This window comes from Cryptomeria japonica, chromosome 3 (assembly GCF_030272615.1).
Source record: "Cryptomeria japonica chromosome 3, Sugi_1.0, whole genome shotgun sequence".
In the NCBI taxonomy this organism is placed as follows: domain Eukaryota; kingdom Viridiplantae; phylum Streptophyta; class Pinopsida; order Cupressales; family Cupressaceae; genus Cryptomeria; species Cryptomeria japonica.
The window spans coordinates 728,498,662-728,518,726 of NC_081407.1; the positions used below are offsets into that span (position 1 = coordinate 728,498,662).

At 33.2% G+C, this 20,065-nt stretch overlaps 1 protein-coding gene across 1 annotated transcript; it reads left to right on the forward strand.

Moving 5' to 3' along the window:
- Window positions 1–6,932: 6,932 nt before the first annotated feature.
- On the forward strand, window positions 6,933–19,606 carry LOC131032464 (polygalacturonase At1g48100-like). Its single transcript, XM_059217659.1, has 10 exons — window positions 6,933–7,142; window positions 7,250–7,378; window positions 11,669–11,836; window positions 11,968–12,006; window positions 12,192–12,287; window positions 13,919–13,928; window positions 18,666–18,767; window positions 18,862–18,943; window positions 19,027–19,135; window positions 19,226–19,606. The coding sequence occupies exons 1-10, from the start codon at window positions 6,933–6,935 to the stop codon at window positions 19,604–19,606; spliced, it is 1,326 nt and encodes a 441-aa protein (XP_059073642.1).
- The last annotated feature ends 459 nt before the right edge of the window (window positions 19,607–20,065 follow it).

Sequence of the window (20,065 nt, forward strand, 5' to 3'; positions counted from 1 at the left end):
GATTAAAATTAACAAAGGATATAAAAGGTGAGCATGTTGATCCTACTTTATATAGGTAGTTGGTAGGAAGTTTGGTGTACTTGACCAGATAGTTCTTATATAGTAAGTGTGGTTTCAATATTTTTGAGTTCTCCTAAGATTCCAAATTGGGTTGTGACTAATATTGATATATGTGCAAGGGACCTTGAAGATGGGTGTTTATTACTCTTCTCATGGAGATGTACAACTTATTGGGTATTTAGATTCAGATTAGGGAGGATGTGGACATGACTACAAATCAACCATAGGTTATATTGTCTCTCTTGATTTCGGTCCCATATTATGGTGTAGTAAGAAGCAATGCACCATTGCTTTGTCTACTACAAAGGTTGAGTCTACCACAACAAATGAAGCATCTAAAGAAATAACTTGGCTATGGGCTATTCTATCACTACTAAGAAACATTAAGGACCTTCATTATTTCATTGCGACAATTAAAGTGCCATCTTGTTGTCCAATAACCTGATGTTTCATGCTCGAACAAAACATATAGAGGTTCGCCTCCATTAAATTAGACATCTCATCCAGCAATAAGTGATTCATCTTCAATATTATAAATTAGAGGATCAAATCGTTGATATTTTTGAAAGAGAAAAATAGTGAAAAATTGACAATCCTTGTTGCTGAATAAAAAAATATTTATACAATATAAGAAAGTGCATCATAACTAAAAGAAAGAATACAATTGACAACTACATAACCATTCCTATCTAGTTGCACATTAACAATTTAAAAATATATTTATGTCAATATTCCCCCACTTAATACATTGTTCCTAAAATCATCAAATGTACCTTGACCAAGGGACCCCTTTAAAGCTTACATGACAAAAAATTCTGATTATATAATATTAATACATATTTTTAGAAGATCTTCTCCTGAAGAAGCAAATTCTAAATCAAGCAGAGCTCCATCAAGTTGTCTCTTGAGCCTCAGAAAGGTGTAGCTTTGAGTTGTGTTCTTGAGCTCTCTGTATTGAGTTATCAAATCACAGTCTTGAATTATTCGACAATAATGCCTAAGAGACATGAAAAATATCTATCATTTTTTAATGACCACAAAAGGGTATAATTCTCAATCATATACTTTGAATCTTGTTGGACAACAATCCATATTGAGCTCAACACCAAATCCCAAACCTATCTATAGAACATAACCTTTACAATACATGTATTCTTCAAATTAGTCAACATCATAAAAGAAAAATAGAAAAGTAAAGTATATCAAAAAAGAGAAAAATGCCTCTCATCTAGAACACCCTCTCAAAGAGAGAAGCTAACTTGAGATGATGAAAATTATTTCATCCTTTGATGCCACAAACCTCCGAGGTGAAGGCTGAAAGTAATAATGCAAAATTAGCACCACCACAATAGTCATTAATAAAATGTTGATCATTTGATGAATCCCCGTCCTCAATAAAAGCAAAGTTTCCTTCATTATATTGTTCTTTGAGTTTTCCTTTAATAAAATTACTTGCTCGAGTTCTTCTACAATCACAAATTATGTGACCCTTTTTCTTACAATAAAAACATTTGTTTTCTTCTTACTTTTTATATTTGCTTCTTCAATATAGTGCGTTCTTTGGAGAATCATCCTTTGAATCTTCTTTTTTTCTCTTTTCTTCTGCTAAGAGGATTGAAATCATACCTTCTAGAGTTCGTGAAGGTATTTGACTAAGTGTAAAAACAACATTCTTATATTTTGAAGGCAAATTGTTTAACAAGATGGCCTTAGCATCATTATCATCTACATGAGTCTTAACCTTTGCAGTTGTCTAATGAGAAATATCAAATTACTTATATGGTTTGACATTGTGATTTCATCATCCATCTTGAAACTGAACAAATGAAGTCTTAGGGAGAAATTTGCATTTGTTGCTCTTGCTCCAAACAAATTATTTAGATTATTCAAAATTTCATTTGATGATATATGTAAATCCAGGTAGTCTAATTCAGTGTCAGAAAGAGAAAGCCAATAATAGCCTTGGATTTATCATCTATGCTACTCCAAACTAATGACTCTTTTGTATTTGTAGGTTCTTTTTCTTTTCCACTCACCATTCTCCATTAATTTTTATTCATTAATTGCATTTGAATTTTCATTCTCCAAGTATGAAAATTAAATCCAGAATACTTGTCTAATAGAATCTCAATTTTATAAACTAATATCAACCTACTTATAATCCGTCACAAATCCAAAAATGTAAATTCAAATGGTCAAGCTAACACCATTGAGAACAAAAAAATGAAGTACCTTGTCATTTGGGATATCGTTAAACAATATCTTTACTTGCATTCAAACATGAATAATTGGATTACACCATCTTATTTGGATCACATTGTTTTGGTCTAGATATGTATTGGAGGTTGAGTTAGAATTTTGATATGGGTTTTACCATGGTGTGTATAGATCTGGATTAAGTAATTTGTATTGGGTGATGATTTTGGGCCAACTAGTTAATGTGCTTCATTATTTTTCTATATGTTACATTGGATGCCAACTTTGAAGGATTTGCTAGTATGTGCAATTTGTTGGAATTGAATTAGAAAGATTTATTTAGGTCCCCTTTATCTCTTGTAGTGGACTAAATTGTGTATATTTGCTTGTGGTGGCTAACTTTACGTAATTCATGTATATTTTGTTTGTGGCTAACCTAGTTGAGGATTTCAATGAATAACACTATATAAATGAAAGTGTGGATATCTAAATAAGAGTCTAAATTATTGTGATTTGGATGTGAATCACATTCAAGCATATGTGAAGAAGAAGAAGTACAAATTTTAGTTTATGACGATCTTTGATGATCATATCTTCATGTGACATGGTTTTCAGATAGTGAATCAAGTGTGATATGTTTCCCATGGTATTGTTTTCTTGACATAGTAGTTCAAGGATATTTTCATGATAAGGAGATATTTTTCATTTCAATTCATCATTATTTCCATATACCCGTCGAAAGATAGCGAGTCATTTGGCAACTTGTGTAGTCTTTGCATCTTTCCATAAAGTAGTGTGCTTCAGTAATGGAAGTCCTTTGTATCTTTCCCTGAGATTGTACATCTTAGTAATGCAAGTCCCTTGTATCTTTCCTTTGTGTGCCTCGGTCTTGCAAGTCTGTATCAGGTTTAGTGAGCTTCATTGGCCTTGAGCCTAAAACATTGTAATCAGTTATTCATATTATGAGTGTGATTCTCATTATACTTTTTTCCTTCTAGGGTTTTCCACATAAATCTTGTGCTCTTGTGTGTGTTGTTCTTTATGGTGTCATGTTTCATAATTGTAGAGATAATTTAATTTTTATTTTAATTTTGAAGATTCAAAATGATTATTTTGAATATTGATGGTGACATCTTCCTATCCTATCTCCACTCTCATTATTTTTTAGAAGGGCAATATAGACTAGCATTATTTTGTTTCTTGCAAGAGTAAAGTCACAACTATTGTTAAAAATATTTTAAGCAATATTTTATTTTTAAAAGTAGATGACTTAAGATATCAAATATCTTCAAAATTTGTGTGAATATTTTAAGAAAGGAAAAGTGACACTTGGTACAAATTTCAAGATAGCTAGTATGGAGTGCATGAAAATGGAGTTAAAATATGGGAAACACAAGTTAATAAAACAAATTGCCAAGTCTTTCCAAAATTATACAAAGGTTACTCTTTCTAAGATTAGTGTTAGAGAAGGTGGGAAAGATCATTTGAATATTGGAAGAGTGAGAGGCCCAAGAAAGAGAACAAAGCCAATATCTTGCAAAACCTTGCACCCAACTATGGAACTATGGTATATTTTTGAAAATACAATCTAACATCCTTCTTTATCCCTGTGAATGTATATAATGATTAGTTAAATTGAAAAAAAAAAACTTTTGGGAACAAGGGAGGGTTTTCATTGGGAATGTTCAATTTGAAGTCACTTTTGAAATAATTGGTCAAGCTACAAGGTTAAGTTGTGAGGGTTCAAAAGTTTCCAAATGACACCTACAAATATTTTTTTGATAATCTCTTTGAATTCAATTAACAATAGAGTAATTCTAGAATGGATTCAACATGAAAAAATTGCTTGCTTCCTAGGTTCTAGTAAGCTTCAATGTCATGAAGTATTTTACTCTTGAGGGTAGATTTAAAATTTTTCATCATTATCAATGGGGAAAAGATAATTTTTTCCTTCTAGTTGTTTTCTTCTTTATTTAATTGCATAGAGGAGGGAGCTTTCCATCCCCTACTTCTTGGATTGATTATAGAAATGAACAAATTTAAAATGTCTAGAATGCCCAAACCCAACCTTGTTAAGACTAGCTCTCCAAATCTTTATCTCACTGAAATCAAACCTCTTAGCTTTAATAAGAAACCCTTTAGTACTGGAAAGACCATAGAGTATATTAAAAAAAGAGAAAATTGAAAAGCTCATGGTTATAAGAGAATAAAATCTTCCTAACTCTTAAAGAAGAGCTCCTAAAAGTTATGCCAAATAATAGAAAAATCCCTTTGTCAAAAACTCTACTCTAGCCAAGAGAAAGAAATAAAAATTGAAAACCACAAAATCCAAGAAGGAAACAATTGAAATTTAGGAAGAAGAAAGAGTTCCTAAAGAAGTAAAAGGTTTAGAAATGATCTAAGGAAGGATATTAGCAAGGATTTCTAAAGCTACCTCCACTACCAAACTCAACGAACAAAAAGGAAACGAAATAATGGAGACAAAAGAGGATAAAGAAAAATCCACCAAGAAAGAGGAAGTCATAGAGAACACTAAAGAGGGTGAGGAAGAAGAAATGTGAGAAGATTTTGATTGCCAAACAAGTAATTTGAATAATGTGAAGATGAAAAAGAAGAGGACAATGAAGAGGAGGAGGAGGAAGATAGCATTAAAGAGGAGGAGGATGATAGATTGGAAGAGGATCATCAAGATATAAATAAGTAGTGGAACGATGATTGTCAAGGAATAGGTTCAGGTGAGAACTCAAATGATATCAACACCCTTAAAGCTTAGTTTTGATTCACAAAATTGAATGGTAGCGCTTAAGGATAAAATGGAGAAAATAAATCAAGAAAAAATTAAAAAGATAGAGTAGGACCTTATTGGTATAATTACAATGACATACGATATTATGCACAAGGCTATCATGGGTATAGTTTTAGGGATCTCAAAAATAAATAAGCATTTAAAGAAGAAGAGCAAAAAAATTGGAGCCTGAAAGGAGGATGAAAAAAAAGGCAAGATGAAAAAATAGGGATGTCTTAGAGGAGCCCCTTGAATCCCTAACTGACAATTGGAAACTGATATAGTGACTCTTATCTTGCAAGGTTGTTCTCTTTTTCTTGTTTTTGTTTATTTTAGTAAATTTCAATGACATAAGGTATTATGCACAAGGCTATCATGGGTATAGTTTTAGGGATCTTAAAAATAAATAAGAATTAAAAGAAGAAGAGCAAATAAACTGGAGCCCAAAAGAAGGATGAAAAAAAAGGCAAGATGAAAAAAATAGGGATGTCCTAGAGGAGCCCCTTGAATCCCTAATTGACAATTGGAAACTGATATAGTGACTTTTATCTTGCAGGGTTGTCCTCTTTTTCTTGTTTTTGTTCATTTTAGTAATGGTCAACATCCCAGTTTTGATAATACTCTAGTTTGTTACCTCTTAGTTTGTTTATAGTTTGATACCATTAGTGGTCTGTTTGTCATTTTTCTCTTTGTTGGGGCATGCTAGGCTCTTTTGTCTTCTTTTATGATTCTTTTGTTGTTTTGAAATCAAGATAAAGGCCCTTTCCTTGCTTAATATAATAAAAACATGTGATATTGTAATATGATAAAATAGTTTTGAATAGAAGGTGGATTAGACAATAATTATGGACTATTAACATAGTTTATATATAAGGGTAAAAAATATAATATTAAATAAAATGATTGTAATTAAAGCGTAAGTCACTTTTTATAAACCTTTTACACACAAAGATACTTCTTACAATGTTGCATAAATACAGTATGTGTGGTGGTAATTAAAAATTTCAAGTAAAACAAATTTAATTTAGTGAAAGAATAAAAAATGATTATGGTTAATATATAATTTTAAATTAATTGCTATACTCAAATCTACAAATGATAATAAACTTTCAAATTTGACAACTTCATTTATGAAAGTTAAGGTATTAATTCTAGACCAACACCCCCTCTCCCAACACGACTCAAAGAATCAAACCTAGTTTGAAGCTCTTATTCCACATAAATTTGGCACTACATCAAAGCTTTAATTGTTAATAACCTTCCGAATCCGACGTCTTCACTTTCACAACATGACAATTAAGTTCTAATGAAAACGTACGATGCATACAATTGTCTGCTTCCATTCACGATCTTCGACTTTCTCTTTTCGAGATAAAACCAGTAAGTCAATTCCCGCGCCCTTCCAGTGTCGCGATATGATAATAAATTATTCGAGTTGAATCAAACCTAGAATACGTTACGGTGCATTTTCAGGTCGCTTACATTACACACAATAGCCCGTGCTGTTGTATAGCTTTCCCAGTTAATTGAGCCCACAAAAAATAATTTTTTTTTTCTTACGTTTGATTACGCCTCATCTTCTCAAACTTGTTCCATTGTATGTTTGGTTTTTTAGATCTAACATGGTTTAAAAATTCCATCAAATGCAAAGAAAACGATGTTAAACGGACATAGGTAAACCTTGAGACGTGCATTTGCATGGAGCAGGGAAAAACGGCCACTTAAGAGATAAAAAGCAAATTCATGATGAAAAGATGTCAACAATCAATCACGGGCATTTGTCCCATCAAGCACGTTCATTGTTTACCCGTGATTAACATCTCTCTTTAAGCTTTATATAAAGCAAGCTTTGAGAATATATGGCATTGTGAGCTCTAAGTTTAAGAACAGAATGTCTTCAAGTAGAATAATATATGTTATGTTTGTTGTTATACTTGTCTTCGGCTTGAGAAATAAGTGCTTAGGTGCAAGGGATTTCAAGATCAGATCACTTGTTGCCTTATCATCACCTAATTCTACTTATCATTATGATGTCGATTCGAACGTGGTGGACGTTACAACATTGGGTGCCAAGGGTGATGGAGAGACAGATGACACCAAGGTAATCTTTTATATCTATGCTTGTAATCATAGATTAGGTTAACATGATCTCTTTTTAGGTATTGAATTTTGTGATTGAATATTCAACGGTTAATGTGGATGAAACAGGCATTTCTGGCGGTATGGCAAGCAGCATGTGAGAAGGACTCAGCTACACTCCTTATTCCATCTGATTACCAGTTTCTAGTTGGTCCTCTTACCTTCTTGGGACCCTGCAAATCAAATATCCTCTTTAAGGTATAATGATCTTAAAATGACATGCAAGTGTTAGTGTAATGCCCCGCCAGGAAACCTCGAAGGGATAAGCCAAAACACAAGAATAGAGTGCAATAATTTTTTTTTTAAAAGTTACACCACATTAAGATACAACAAGATATCAAAGATTCAGATTACATAGCGGAAGACATCAACTAACACCTAAGAAGTTTCCCAACGAGATTACTTAAAATCACAATTCACTTAACTCACACAATTAATCCAATAAGCTGATTATCTTAATAATGAGATAATTCTTAATCAGGATAATTTCTTTCACAAGATGGAAATATTAATCACAAGCAAAGATTCAACCATTAAGATCTATTCATAATCTTCATTCAAGCTTTTCATTAAAATACAAGCCATACATCTAATATTCTAACACAATAGAATTTCATCATAAACATATGAGGTCTTTTCAAACATACTTAATTTCCTTAACAACAACTGAATATATTCCATTACTCTAAGTTACATTCTTCCATATTCCAATTTATAGCATTTTAAAAGATGATTACATACATGCATCTATGATAAATCTCATCTAAACCACTTATGCATTCGATCAAAATGGCATTCAAGAAAGAACCGCATATAAACATTTAAAGTTAATTCCATCTTATCCACTTATACATTCTAACGTAAGCAAATCATACATGATAAAGCTGAATAAAGGAACATAAGAGAATAACATCACATAACACCATAATGATCTCGGAGTTCACCCCTAAAGGGCTACATCTCCGGGTCTGCTCAACTGCAAGACCCCTTTGATAATTAATAAAGTTAGGAATACAAGAGGTTACACCATTTACGATCTTGCCATCAAGGCGAAATATAAACAATATACAAACGACCGCATCGATCAATAAATACATAAACGATCCATGAAAAAGGACAGGATCGAACTGAACATAATCAAAGCTAATACAAAGGTCCATTGGAGCATCCACAAAACTGAGCCATCACCACCCAAGGTCTAACATGAAACCAAGCACTCACAAGGGCATAGACAAAAGGACGACCCACAACGGTACTCCTAATAGGACAAAATGACAACACACTAGCGAACGTAGGGACAAGTGTCATCACACAACCTGGTACGGTTACCATGGTAGGTCTTCATAGGTCCCGGCCCCATACCCTAGGTTATCCTGGCAACCTAATCTGAGCCTCCGGCCCATCCAAGCCTCATGTAAACCCACACATCCTCTCGTGAAGACAAAGATGATGGATTGCCATTTCAGGCCTTCTCACAGCATGTCGAGTCTATGATAGTACTCGTCCCATGTGTGAGGCACATTTATCTTACTTAGAGATTACATTCTAATCTACTGATAGGTTATCACTTATTAGACTCACTTTCGATGGGTTACCCAACAGCCACTTTGGGCGCGGCCCCCAATCGAAAGCCACTTTCCCATACGACACTAGACTATACTCAGACGAACTCAAAACCCAAGGAATACACATGGTTAGACGAACGGAGTTCAAGAAGGAGGAAACATCCCTCATTTGGTCAAACACGAATCATCATTCGACACCTACACAAAGGATATGACCAACTATGACACCACCACAAAACAACGGTCAACTCGGGATAGAGGACTGAAACAGGTACCCCAAAACAATCCATACGATAGGGTCCTATCAAACAAGCATGACTTGCCATTACATAAGCAAAAGCGAATATAGAAATTAAACTCGCAAAGGCAATAATCGGAAAAGACAATATTTTCTCATATTGATCAAACCAATAAAGGTCGATCAAGTTTTCTACATGACCTATGTTTCCAAAATACACTAGCAGGAAATCATCATTGCAAGGTGAATACAAAATCACAATTTGCAATCGTACTATTGTCTATTTCTCAAACAGAGGAAAAATATAAGTTAACCATTCATTTTACTAAATGAGAATATCAGTAACTAAACAATTTCTCAAATGATACTAAATTAAATTCCCAAAAGCACATCGTTTAAAATTCAATATCCAACGATAAAATATTTCACTTACTTCTTAATTACTCAAATGATATGTTCTTGAATAATATTTCACATCATCAATTAGTAATTATATCATATTTCAACGATTTTCCAATAACATAATATTCTATTTTATTTTTAATCAATACTTCCTCAATTAGCCAAATACTCTAATCAGCTAGGAGGTAAGATATAAATTTATTAATCCAAGATTAGTCCAAAATATAACCAATTAATATTCAATGGCGAAATTAGCAATTCTGGAATCTAATTAGAAAATGTGCACTAATCATAAAATGAAATTGACTATTAATTAACATATAAATTCCATTATACAATTAATTAATATCAAATTATCATTAACTATGATTATGCCACATTAATCATAATTAAAAATCTAATTAAAACTTAACATGAAATAATATTACAACATTATATATATGTATTTTTTTAAATAATACAAAAAAAATACATTAAAAAAAAATATTTTTAAAAACTAAAAAAAACATTTAATAAGGGGCGGTGAAGGCTGGGCCCACCTCCCAACGTGGATGGCTGGGCGCCCAAACCCTAGCCGCAGGAGAGACCCGCGCGGGCGGCGCCACTGTGGTGCCCGCAGGTTCCGTGGCGCCCTGCAGCCACCATAGTGAGCCCGCGGCCACTGCGAACTGTGACAAGGCGCGGGGAAGGGGAGGAGGAGGCGGGTGGAGCTCCGCTCCCTGCCCTCCAAACCCCAAACCAAGTTATAAACTATCATTTTTTTTTATACGCATAGGTTCGATTTTTTTAAAACAACCAAACCAAATTTTTTTTTTATAATAAATTTCGATTTATATTAAGATCAGGTCACAATGAGGTATGTTGGGTATCATAATTTCTTTGATGGTACTCATTCTCTCCAACCACAAATGGGATTTCAAACCACCCAAACAAAGAAATGAGGGATAACAAAACCTCAAATAAATTTCCAGCCAAACTCATAATGGGCCAAAAGGAACTATTTTCACCACAATGATGCAACCAAATTGTTTTCTTGAAGATCATAAGCAAATAAGCATAGATCTAAACCCATAAGTCCAAAATTAAATCTAAAATTCAATTTTAAAAGATTAGATCTTTAACAACCAGCATTTTGTTTTCTACCAACAGAGTATATTTCCATGGCAACAAGGAAGACAGATGAAGTAATTCCTACCTCCATACGCATTCCTGGAATAGCTTGAAGGAGAGCCCAACCTGCAAGATCCAGAAGAACTCTTCCTCCCAAAACCCCCAAAACTTTTATCCAAACCAAAAAAAATTTCTCCAACCAATAATTTTCCAAAAATATCCATCCATAAAATTTTCCAAGAATTTAGGTTATAAGGAAGAGTTGACCAAAATTTCATTTTTTTGGAATTATAATTTTTATTTAAAATAATCTTCCCAAAAATAATTCTTTTCTAACTATTACAACAAATTGAATTGCTTTTCCCATTTAAAAATTGATTTTCTCATTTAATTCAATTTAACCTTTCTAATTTAAAAAGCCAACAGAATACAATTAAATCTATTGCAATTAAATACAAAACTTTCTTTTCAACAGCATATACAAAATGCATTTAATATTCAAAATCAACTATTTAATTGAACTTACTTCCAATTTAAGACGAGCAATCCAATATCTACGATAGTCGCATAACGAAATCCCGATTAATTTAGTCCATTAATCTTTAATGCACAAACACATATATAATCAAAATAATTACTAAAGACTAATTAATCAATTTAACCATACACACCAAGCACGCAAATCGAGAAGGTCAACCAAACAGACGACTCGCAAACCCGAACAAAAAAAAGGATTACCGACGACGACTGACGATGCTCACTTGAGCACGACTAAGGTCAACTAGGGTCTTACGACCACCTAATCCAACTCTAAGGATTAAAAAGGTACACTCAAACCTGCAAATCCAGGTGAAGACGAACCTCGCACTCATGCGGCGTTGTACCTGAAATCTCCTGCAACCAAGAGTCATACATGCATACATATATAAAATTTAATGAAAGCGTTAGCCCGATATTAATACCACGAAATAGGAACACCAAACAACTTGCATACAACTAGTGTGAAAACCACATCAACAGCTATGCGTTAAATCAAACATCTGACTATAACATTATATTAAGATAAACTAAACAAGATTAAACCGAGATTAGAAATTGATTAGGGCAGGGGTACTACAGTTAGAATTAAAAAAGGCAAGCTAAAATTGATGTCAATATCTTAAATTTCTCCAGGTGGATGGAGATGTTATCGCTCCGGTTAATCCAAAGGCATGGGCATCTAAACCATTGAACTGGATGAATTTTTCAAAACTCAATGGCATTACTATTGTTGGAGACGGAACTTTTGACGGACAAGGAGCAGCTTGGTGGAAGAATTCCGAACAAGAAGACACGGTAAATCACTCTTATAAACGCTCAAATGACCTGCGATACTTATGTAGAATCGTAGCAAAGATGTTGGTTAGAGAGATATATCCTTAGATTAAAATTAATAACGTGCTTAGTGGGATTTTGTGTAAATCAGGATAGCAGCAAAGGTGGAAGCAAATTACCAAAGCCTAAGGCCCACGGTGAGTGGTTAGCCCATTAAAGAAAAGCAATTTTCCTGTGGGCCTTTAATGAATTTAAGGAGTTTCGAGAGAGAAATGCAAATCCAATCCTTTCTCGTACTATAAAGAATATGGTAATCTCCTTTCTTTGGAGTATGTTCATAACTTGGAAATGATACTGAAATGTTATTGATAAATGTGTGTAGGCAATAAGATTCTACGGAAGCTATGACGTAACTGTACAGGACATAACAATAAGAAACACTCCACAATTTCACCTCAAGTTTGACAGTTGCACTTCTGTTACAGGGCCAGCCTTAAATCTCACAGCCTTAAATCTCACACACTAAGCCTTGACTACTTAGGTGGTGATGTGGGCCCCGCTGAACCTACCCCGTTCAACAACCCATTTCCGTTTCCTAAATGCTCGCCGTCACAGTCAGCAGTGACCGTTACTGTAAGCGTTAGCAGTTCCCGCGCATGAGGTAAATCAAACTCAAATTCACTTGACAGTTTACAGCATCCACTAAACTCCCCTAGCGGCGCAAGAACGGTATTCGAGTTGGAGTTTTAATTAAAATAAATAGAATAAATTTTGTCTGAAGTTGTAGTTGCCACTGCGTTGGTTAACGTGTATGCATAAAGTGAAAGCATATACACTGCAAGTGAACTGTTCGACAAAAAGCCTGAAAGAAATGTGGCCTCACGGATTCCCATGATTACAGGATTGGAACAAAATGGTTTTGTTGACAAGGCTTTAGAAGCCTTAGAGCAACTAAAATTGGCAGGAATAAAGCCAGTCTCTCCAACCTTCCACAACATCTTCTTCTAATTGATAGGCATTTTGAACGAAAAAATAACAATTTTACATTATACATACAAGTGGGTTTATACCCTTTTCATCTTATTATCTCCTCCTACACTACAACAAAAATTATTAGTTATAAATGTAATAGATTTTGTTTACTAATTAAATTTATGTTATGCTTGCCACAACACTAGATAATTGAAATGAAGGCGGCAATTTTTCGGGAGAGATCTAACACAATTCTATTAGGATCTTGAATTCTTGTCTAAATGCCCTATGTCTTTAAGTTTGTGTTAATTTTCTATTAAAGATTTCATATTATTTTTCAAATCTAGCAACAAGAAAATATGGACATAGAGTTTTTTTATTCAGAATATGTTTTTGTCTTAAACAAATGTATCTAACAGATGTATTTCACAACTTTAAAGACCAAAAAGATGTATTTCACAACTTTAAGGACCAAAAAGGGAAATTTGTTTGCTTTGCAAATAATCTAAAAGAAGAATAAGAAACATGTTGGGTTTGTATCTAGATTTTTCTAGGAGAGAATATCATGAGAGGTTAAAGAATTTGCCTACATATATCTAATACAAGCACTTGAAAAGAGTCATGAATTAAAAGACAAAACCCATATTCTAGCATAAGAAAACATGCAAACTCTCCTTTTATTGTTCTATGTTTCTTCAAGTTCATATTGTGTGTCAATATCCCTAACAACCTTTTCTAAAATAAAAAGATACTTCAATTAATGTATCAAATCATAATTGTTTTGATAATTCTTTCTTTTATGGTGCCAAGGGAATAGAGTGAAAATATTTTAGAACTAATAGTAGTGGATTTCAATATATTGTAGTCTCACCATCAAGATGAACTTAATCAATTGGCTAAGTAATACAACTATTTCTAAATTATTTGTGATAGTTGATATCAAATTTAATATTACTATTGTATAAGAATTAAACTATCAATATTTTCTATAAGATTGGGAAGGAAGAATTGAAACTACAATAAAAAAATTCAATCTATCATGCATGAAATACATGCTTGAGCATCAATTTAGTCTCAAAACAATGAGTCAAGTTTAAAATCATTGAAAACGTAGAGTTGTTTGTCCTTTAAATTGAGCTATATGTTTGTGGTGATACGAATGTTTAGATAGTGGGATGAGGTGATAGTGAAGAAACTAAGTTTCTTTACGCATTACGTGGAATATTATTTTTGTTATACATGTGGATTATATGAGTTTGAATTTATTGAAACAAGATTATGCTAGGCCAAACTTGATATTTTTTATACTTTTGGAACAATTCATGAGCCCATACCCTTTAAAGAAGTTTTGATCAAGTAAGTTATTTATCATAGATTTTATTACTATCATAACCTAATTTGAAAAGAAAATATATATTTTAAATTATAATAATGTACAATGTCTTATCTTTTTTATTTTGATTTGACTTGTATATGAAGTTGTTTATTTTGACTTCAATATGCAATTTGAATATGCCAATGATGGATCAACTTCTAAACTATATGCAAATTATTCTTTACTTTGCCCATAAAACACACATGGATATAGTTATTGAGGTTGAAAAGATGCATGGTCTTTTTGTGTAACAATAGATGATGTTGGAGTAAATTAGATTTAGTCTAATTAAGTTTTCTTGGGATAGATTTATTTTCACATAGAACAATCATTTACTCTAATATGTGTGTGTAGGTGTACACACACACATAAATACATATACATATATACATACATATACATATAGATGCATACAAATAAAATTGCATATACATATACATATATATGTATATACATACACACACACACACACACACACACACACACACACACACACACACACACACACACACACACACACACACACACACACACACACACATGTGTGTGTGTGTGTGTATAAATATATGTGTATATGTGTATGCGGATGTATATATAAATGTGTGTGTGTAAATGAATATGTATATGTATGCGTGTGTGTGTGTCTATATATACATATACATATACATATGCATGCGCACACGCACACACACACACACACACACACACACACACACACACACACACACACACACACACACACACACACGCACGCACGCACGCGCACACACACACACACACACGTGCACACACACACACACACATATATATGAGATTATCTTAACAAGAAAAATAGCAAGTGCATATTTGATGGAGATAAAAAAATTCATTGACACAAATCTTAGTGTTTAGAACCTTAAAATGGAGGAATTACTAATACATTGGTTTCTCTTTGATATTTTCTCCATAAGTAAACCTACATCAACTCTATGTGGTGGATTCAATAGTCCTAAATTTTTTAGGAGAACCCACCACAAGTTTCTAGAGGAGAAAGTTGAAAACAAGTACTAGGCCAAATCTATGATGAATAATTTTTTTATGTAGAATAAGTTGTGTCCATAATAATTAATTTATAAAATATATAAACACCTAAACATGCTCATCTTTATTATCAAATTGAACTCTATTGGTATTGTGATCTATGATGATGATCAAAGTATCATTCTACCATGGTATGTTCCTTGCTAGACTCCTAGAACAACCTAGTTAAGGCTATCAAAACTACCTCTATTAAGATAATGTACTTAGGTTGCAATTTCTCTTACTTCAAATGTGATGAGATTAAAACATAATACACCATAAGATATTCCTTGTTTGTCCGTGGCTCAAAGGAGAAAGGAAACAAGAAGGACAAGAAGCAAGATAAAAAATCTGAGGAGATCTAAATCTCTCCATAAATCCAATGTAAAATATTAAAAATTCAATGAGAAAAGCCACATACAAAAGGAATAAAAAGAGAAGAATAAGTAAAGGAATAGATCAAATTATGATAGGAATTCTACAACTTCTAATGATGAATTTGATGCATTTGTTGCAACCTTGGCTATGTATGCATGTGACTTATAGAAGTAATACGATTTAAATATAAAAAATCAAAGGAGAAAATTGCATATGTGAAAACTTTTGGCTAAGTTAGTTGAAGTAGGTTTATTTCCAATAAAAAATTTGAGTTATAAAACGTGTATAATGTAATGCCATAGCCAACATGAAGGAGACACATGATAAATTTGTGAGTTTTATAGTCCTATATTCATCAAAGGTACATGATATAAAATTATAAAAGATGTAGTGGCATATAAAGATCATGTTATCAAATAAAAAATATCCATTTAATTTTTTAGAGAAACCCTAGAATGCCACCAAGTTATATGTTAAATGATGTGAATGGAATTTCCAATCAAAAGACTAGTTTACAAAATATATAATGAATTATACTTATATGATACGTTTCCAAGAAACATTTCCATCATATATTACTATGTCATTTCTATATGGTGTGCTTCTCATATAGCCAAGGTTGTGCTAGATGTCAAATTCATATGGTGCCAATAAGCTATCATGATCTTAAGGAGTAGACATGGCCATTTTTTTTAATGTAAGTGGAGCTAAAGTAATCATATTATTACAACACATGTGTTTCCCAATTGAAAGGCATGCACATTACCAAGAGGTTGATTTAAGAGTTATAATTACTATTATTAAAGTTGGAATACACTCTTCAAGTCATGTGGCATGAATAAAGAGTGTGTGTGCAAAGCTATCTTGTATTGAATTGTGTAGATAAATTAAAATTGATTCTTGTGTAGATGTGTGTGATACCATCATATTGTGTCTTGTCAATGTGTGTAACATATTAGCATTGTATTTTGCATGTGCAAGGGAAGGTTGTAGCATCAATTAGGCTTATGCTGAGATGATACACATTGTAATTTGAGAAAAAAATCCCATGGGTCAACATGCATAGATGATTCACTCTAGTACCTCTTTTAACATGACTCCACATAGTGAGTGGTTTCTAAACTATGAGGATTGATAGTGGAAATGCATGACTTGTTAATAACATATATTCCTTAGTATTATTAGGTACAAATCCTTAGTCAAGTTAAGGTTTGCGATAGGAGGACCTTAGTCAAGTTGAGCTTTGTGATAGGTGGATGAAAGGATTTCCAAAATTTCTACATATCCTAGGGTTGGAACATAACTTTTTATGTATAAGGAAGGTGAATGATATGTGTGTAGGAAGCCTTTAACAAAAAAGGGTTACAACTTCTCCCACTACAAAAAGCCTAGTAAATAAAATCTACTTATGCTTGTTAAAATCCATTTGATTTAAGTAGTTTTTGGATGCGGAGCTAAGTCTAAGTGCTTTTATAGTTATATACATGTTTGTTAGAATGTCATATGTTTGGCCAATAAATAATCCTTGTATACAAAGATGAAGAATATTGATGTTTGATGCCAATTTATCTATTATATGGTAGAATATGGAAGGCTAATGGTAGAGAAAGTTGACACTTTGTAGAATGTTATAGATGCATTAACAAAACTAACGATTCCTTTAATTGCTTAATTTTTTTTGAGCTTGAGCTTTGTCTTTTGTCTTTATTTTAGACTCTCTCATGCTTTCATTTTGAGGGTATGCCTTAATACCACCAATTCCTTTTTCTTGAATTATGTATTATTATCGTTTTACTTTAACTATAACTATAAGTTATTAGAACTTATTCTGAAAAATTGCAGTTTTTTTAATATCAGTTTGATAAATATGTTAAGAAGTTATCCATATATAAAATATTTCAAATTATATAATTAACAAAAAAAAAATTAAAAAATATTTATAGATTAAAAATTCATCATAAATTTTCTTATATTGCATATGAACCACCTGTTTATTAATACAAATGAATGTGTGAAAAAGCTATTTTTTAAAAAATAAATAGATAAATAAATAAATTATAAAAAAATAAAAATGAAATATATAAATTACTTATTCAACATCCTGTTAAGGAGATACTATTTGTTATGTTTTTATCAACTTTAACTTTCCCGAATCATTCGAATACAAAAATACAAAGGAAAAAAAAAAATCATTTTACATCACAAACTGTTCTTAATGTCACACTACCAGATAACATGTCATATTCCCATCACATTCCAAACATTCATATTTTACAGTGGAGCTGAGCTTGCAAGGGCGTGACAATATCTGCCTCCAACACAAACAAAATAGACCATTCAAAAGACTGTTGGAAAACTGAGACCAAAAATAGAAACAAAGAGGTAGAAAAGCATAATAAATTGTTCTTACTGTGGCATTTGAAATGGCGGAGAACTCTTCTTCCACACCCCTCAACCAATGGGACAACTTTGCTAACTTGAACGAGGGTAGCAAGCTGCAAGTGAATTTGGGACACACAACACGCTGTGTCTGCAGTCCTTATCAGCGAACAGCACTTGGACAATGGCTACCGTCCATAGATTATTGGCTTGCAAGCATTCACCAGCCCTCGCACTTGATCTTTACACCTTTCTCCGTTGAAAACGATAGAAATTTCTGGAAATGTTGAAACAGATATCAAATCTCTGTGGACAAATAGTTGAGACTCACATCACTACTTCACATGCCTCCGCTGCTAAATAGGTTAGCGATGACTCAGAAAATTATTCCTCCATCTCCCATGCATGGCTGGATATTGGAATAGTTTCACACTAAATTGAATATTTCTCCCTCAAAGTTGAATTATGATTGGTTGAGCGGGAGAAATCCAGGGGGGAGATTGAGATTCAAAATTAACCGCTACAGTGATAGTGACTGCGGACAGTTAAATGGACCGCAAGGGAAAGCCAAATGTGGACGGAGGTGAAATGAGATGAAGAGTCTCACGGAACAGAGTAACAGCTGGGCCCACGAGCCACCTAAGAAGTCAAAACCTTAGTGTGTGCTCTTTAAGCCATCCCCTGTTACAGTAGTTAATTTCACAACTTCCTCTCCCGCGAACAGCCCAAACACAGACGGAATTCATCTCCAGAATTCTGAAGATGTTGAAATACACCACTCCACTCTGGCATGCGGTATACCAAATATCATTCCCAACGCTACGTCCATATTTTAATCAGATACCATGTTAATAATTAATTATAACTTGTTCTAACGAATATATTTCAGGAGATGACTGCGTGTCAATACAAACAGGCTGCTCAGGCATTCGCGTGCACAATATCAACTGCGGCCCTGGTCACGGTATCAGGTAAATCTTATTACTAGAGATATTATACTTCTTTGTGCATTGATTAATGATTGAAAACAATTCTATTATATAATTGACATCAGTATTGGAAGTCTTGGAAAAGATAGAACGAAGGCCTGCGTTTCCAACGTGAGTGTCTATGACAGCGACATCCATGATGCTTCCAACGGAGTCCGGATAAAAACATGGCAGGTCTGTTATTATGTCTTGATAAAGGTTAAATGAAAATTTTGAATTCCAACATGTCGTGTGCCTCCTCTTATCGTTCTTTAATCTATTCAGGGAGGAATTGGACAGGTGAAGAGCGTGTCATTCTCGAACATAGAGGTTTCCAACGTAAAAGTGCCCATTAATGTTGATCAATTTTACTGTGACAAAAAGGTCTGCAGCAACCAAACGTCGGGAGTATTTATATCAGACGTCACTTATGAAAAAATCACAGGCACTTACTCTCAAACTCCAGTTTATTTGGCTTGCAGCGACGAGATGCCATGCACCGATTTAAAGTTAATAAACATTGAACTTGAGCCAGTTGGTGCAAACGAAAATGATCCCTTCTGCTGGAATAGCTATGGAGACCAGGAGAACGGTGTAGAGTGCCTGCAACCTGGAAGACCCCCAAACGACCCTTCCCATACTCAATCACCAGACGAGAAGTGTTAATCTCAACTGCTGAAACCACGTTTGTAAATCCAAATTTACTTTGCTTCCACCTTAACTAATAGTGTCAGTCTGTGTTAAATACGACGTGATTTGAGTTGATTGAATATATTGTTAACTATATGTTATATATCTTCAGCCAATGGTTATCCCTAAATTGGGAAAGGTATTATCAAATGCCATATTCGTAAGAAAATTTATATTTCGCTTTAATATAATCATATACATCTCCAAATAAAGTATTGCTTCCATCAAATCTAAGATAAGATTTTGTAATGTGCAACAACACTATTCCACTTCCCTTGGATAGACTTACTAAACTAAAGAGATTTTTTTTTTCAAATGTTTTCTTGTCACTATTGAATATTAATAAATAACCGTTGTTACTTTTCAAATAAATATAAATCTATTTTTTTTTCAAGAGTAAGTAATCCAGTTCAGTTAGTTCAATTTATCTGTCTT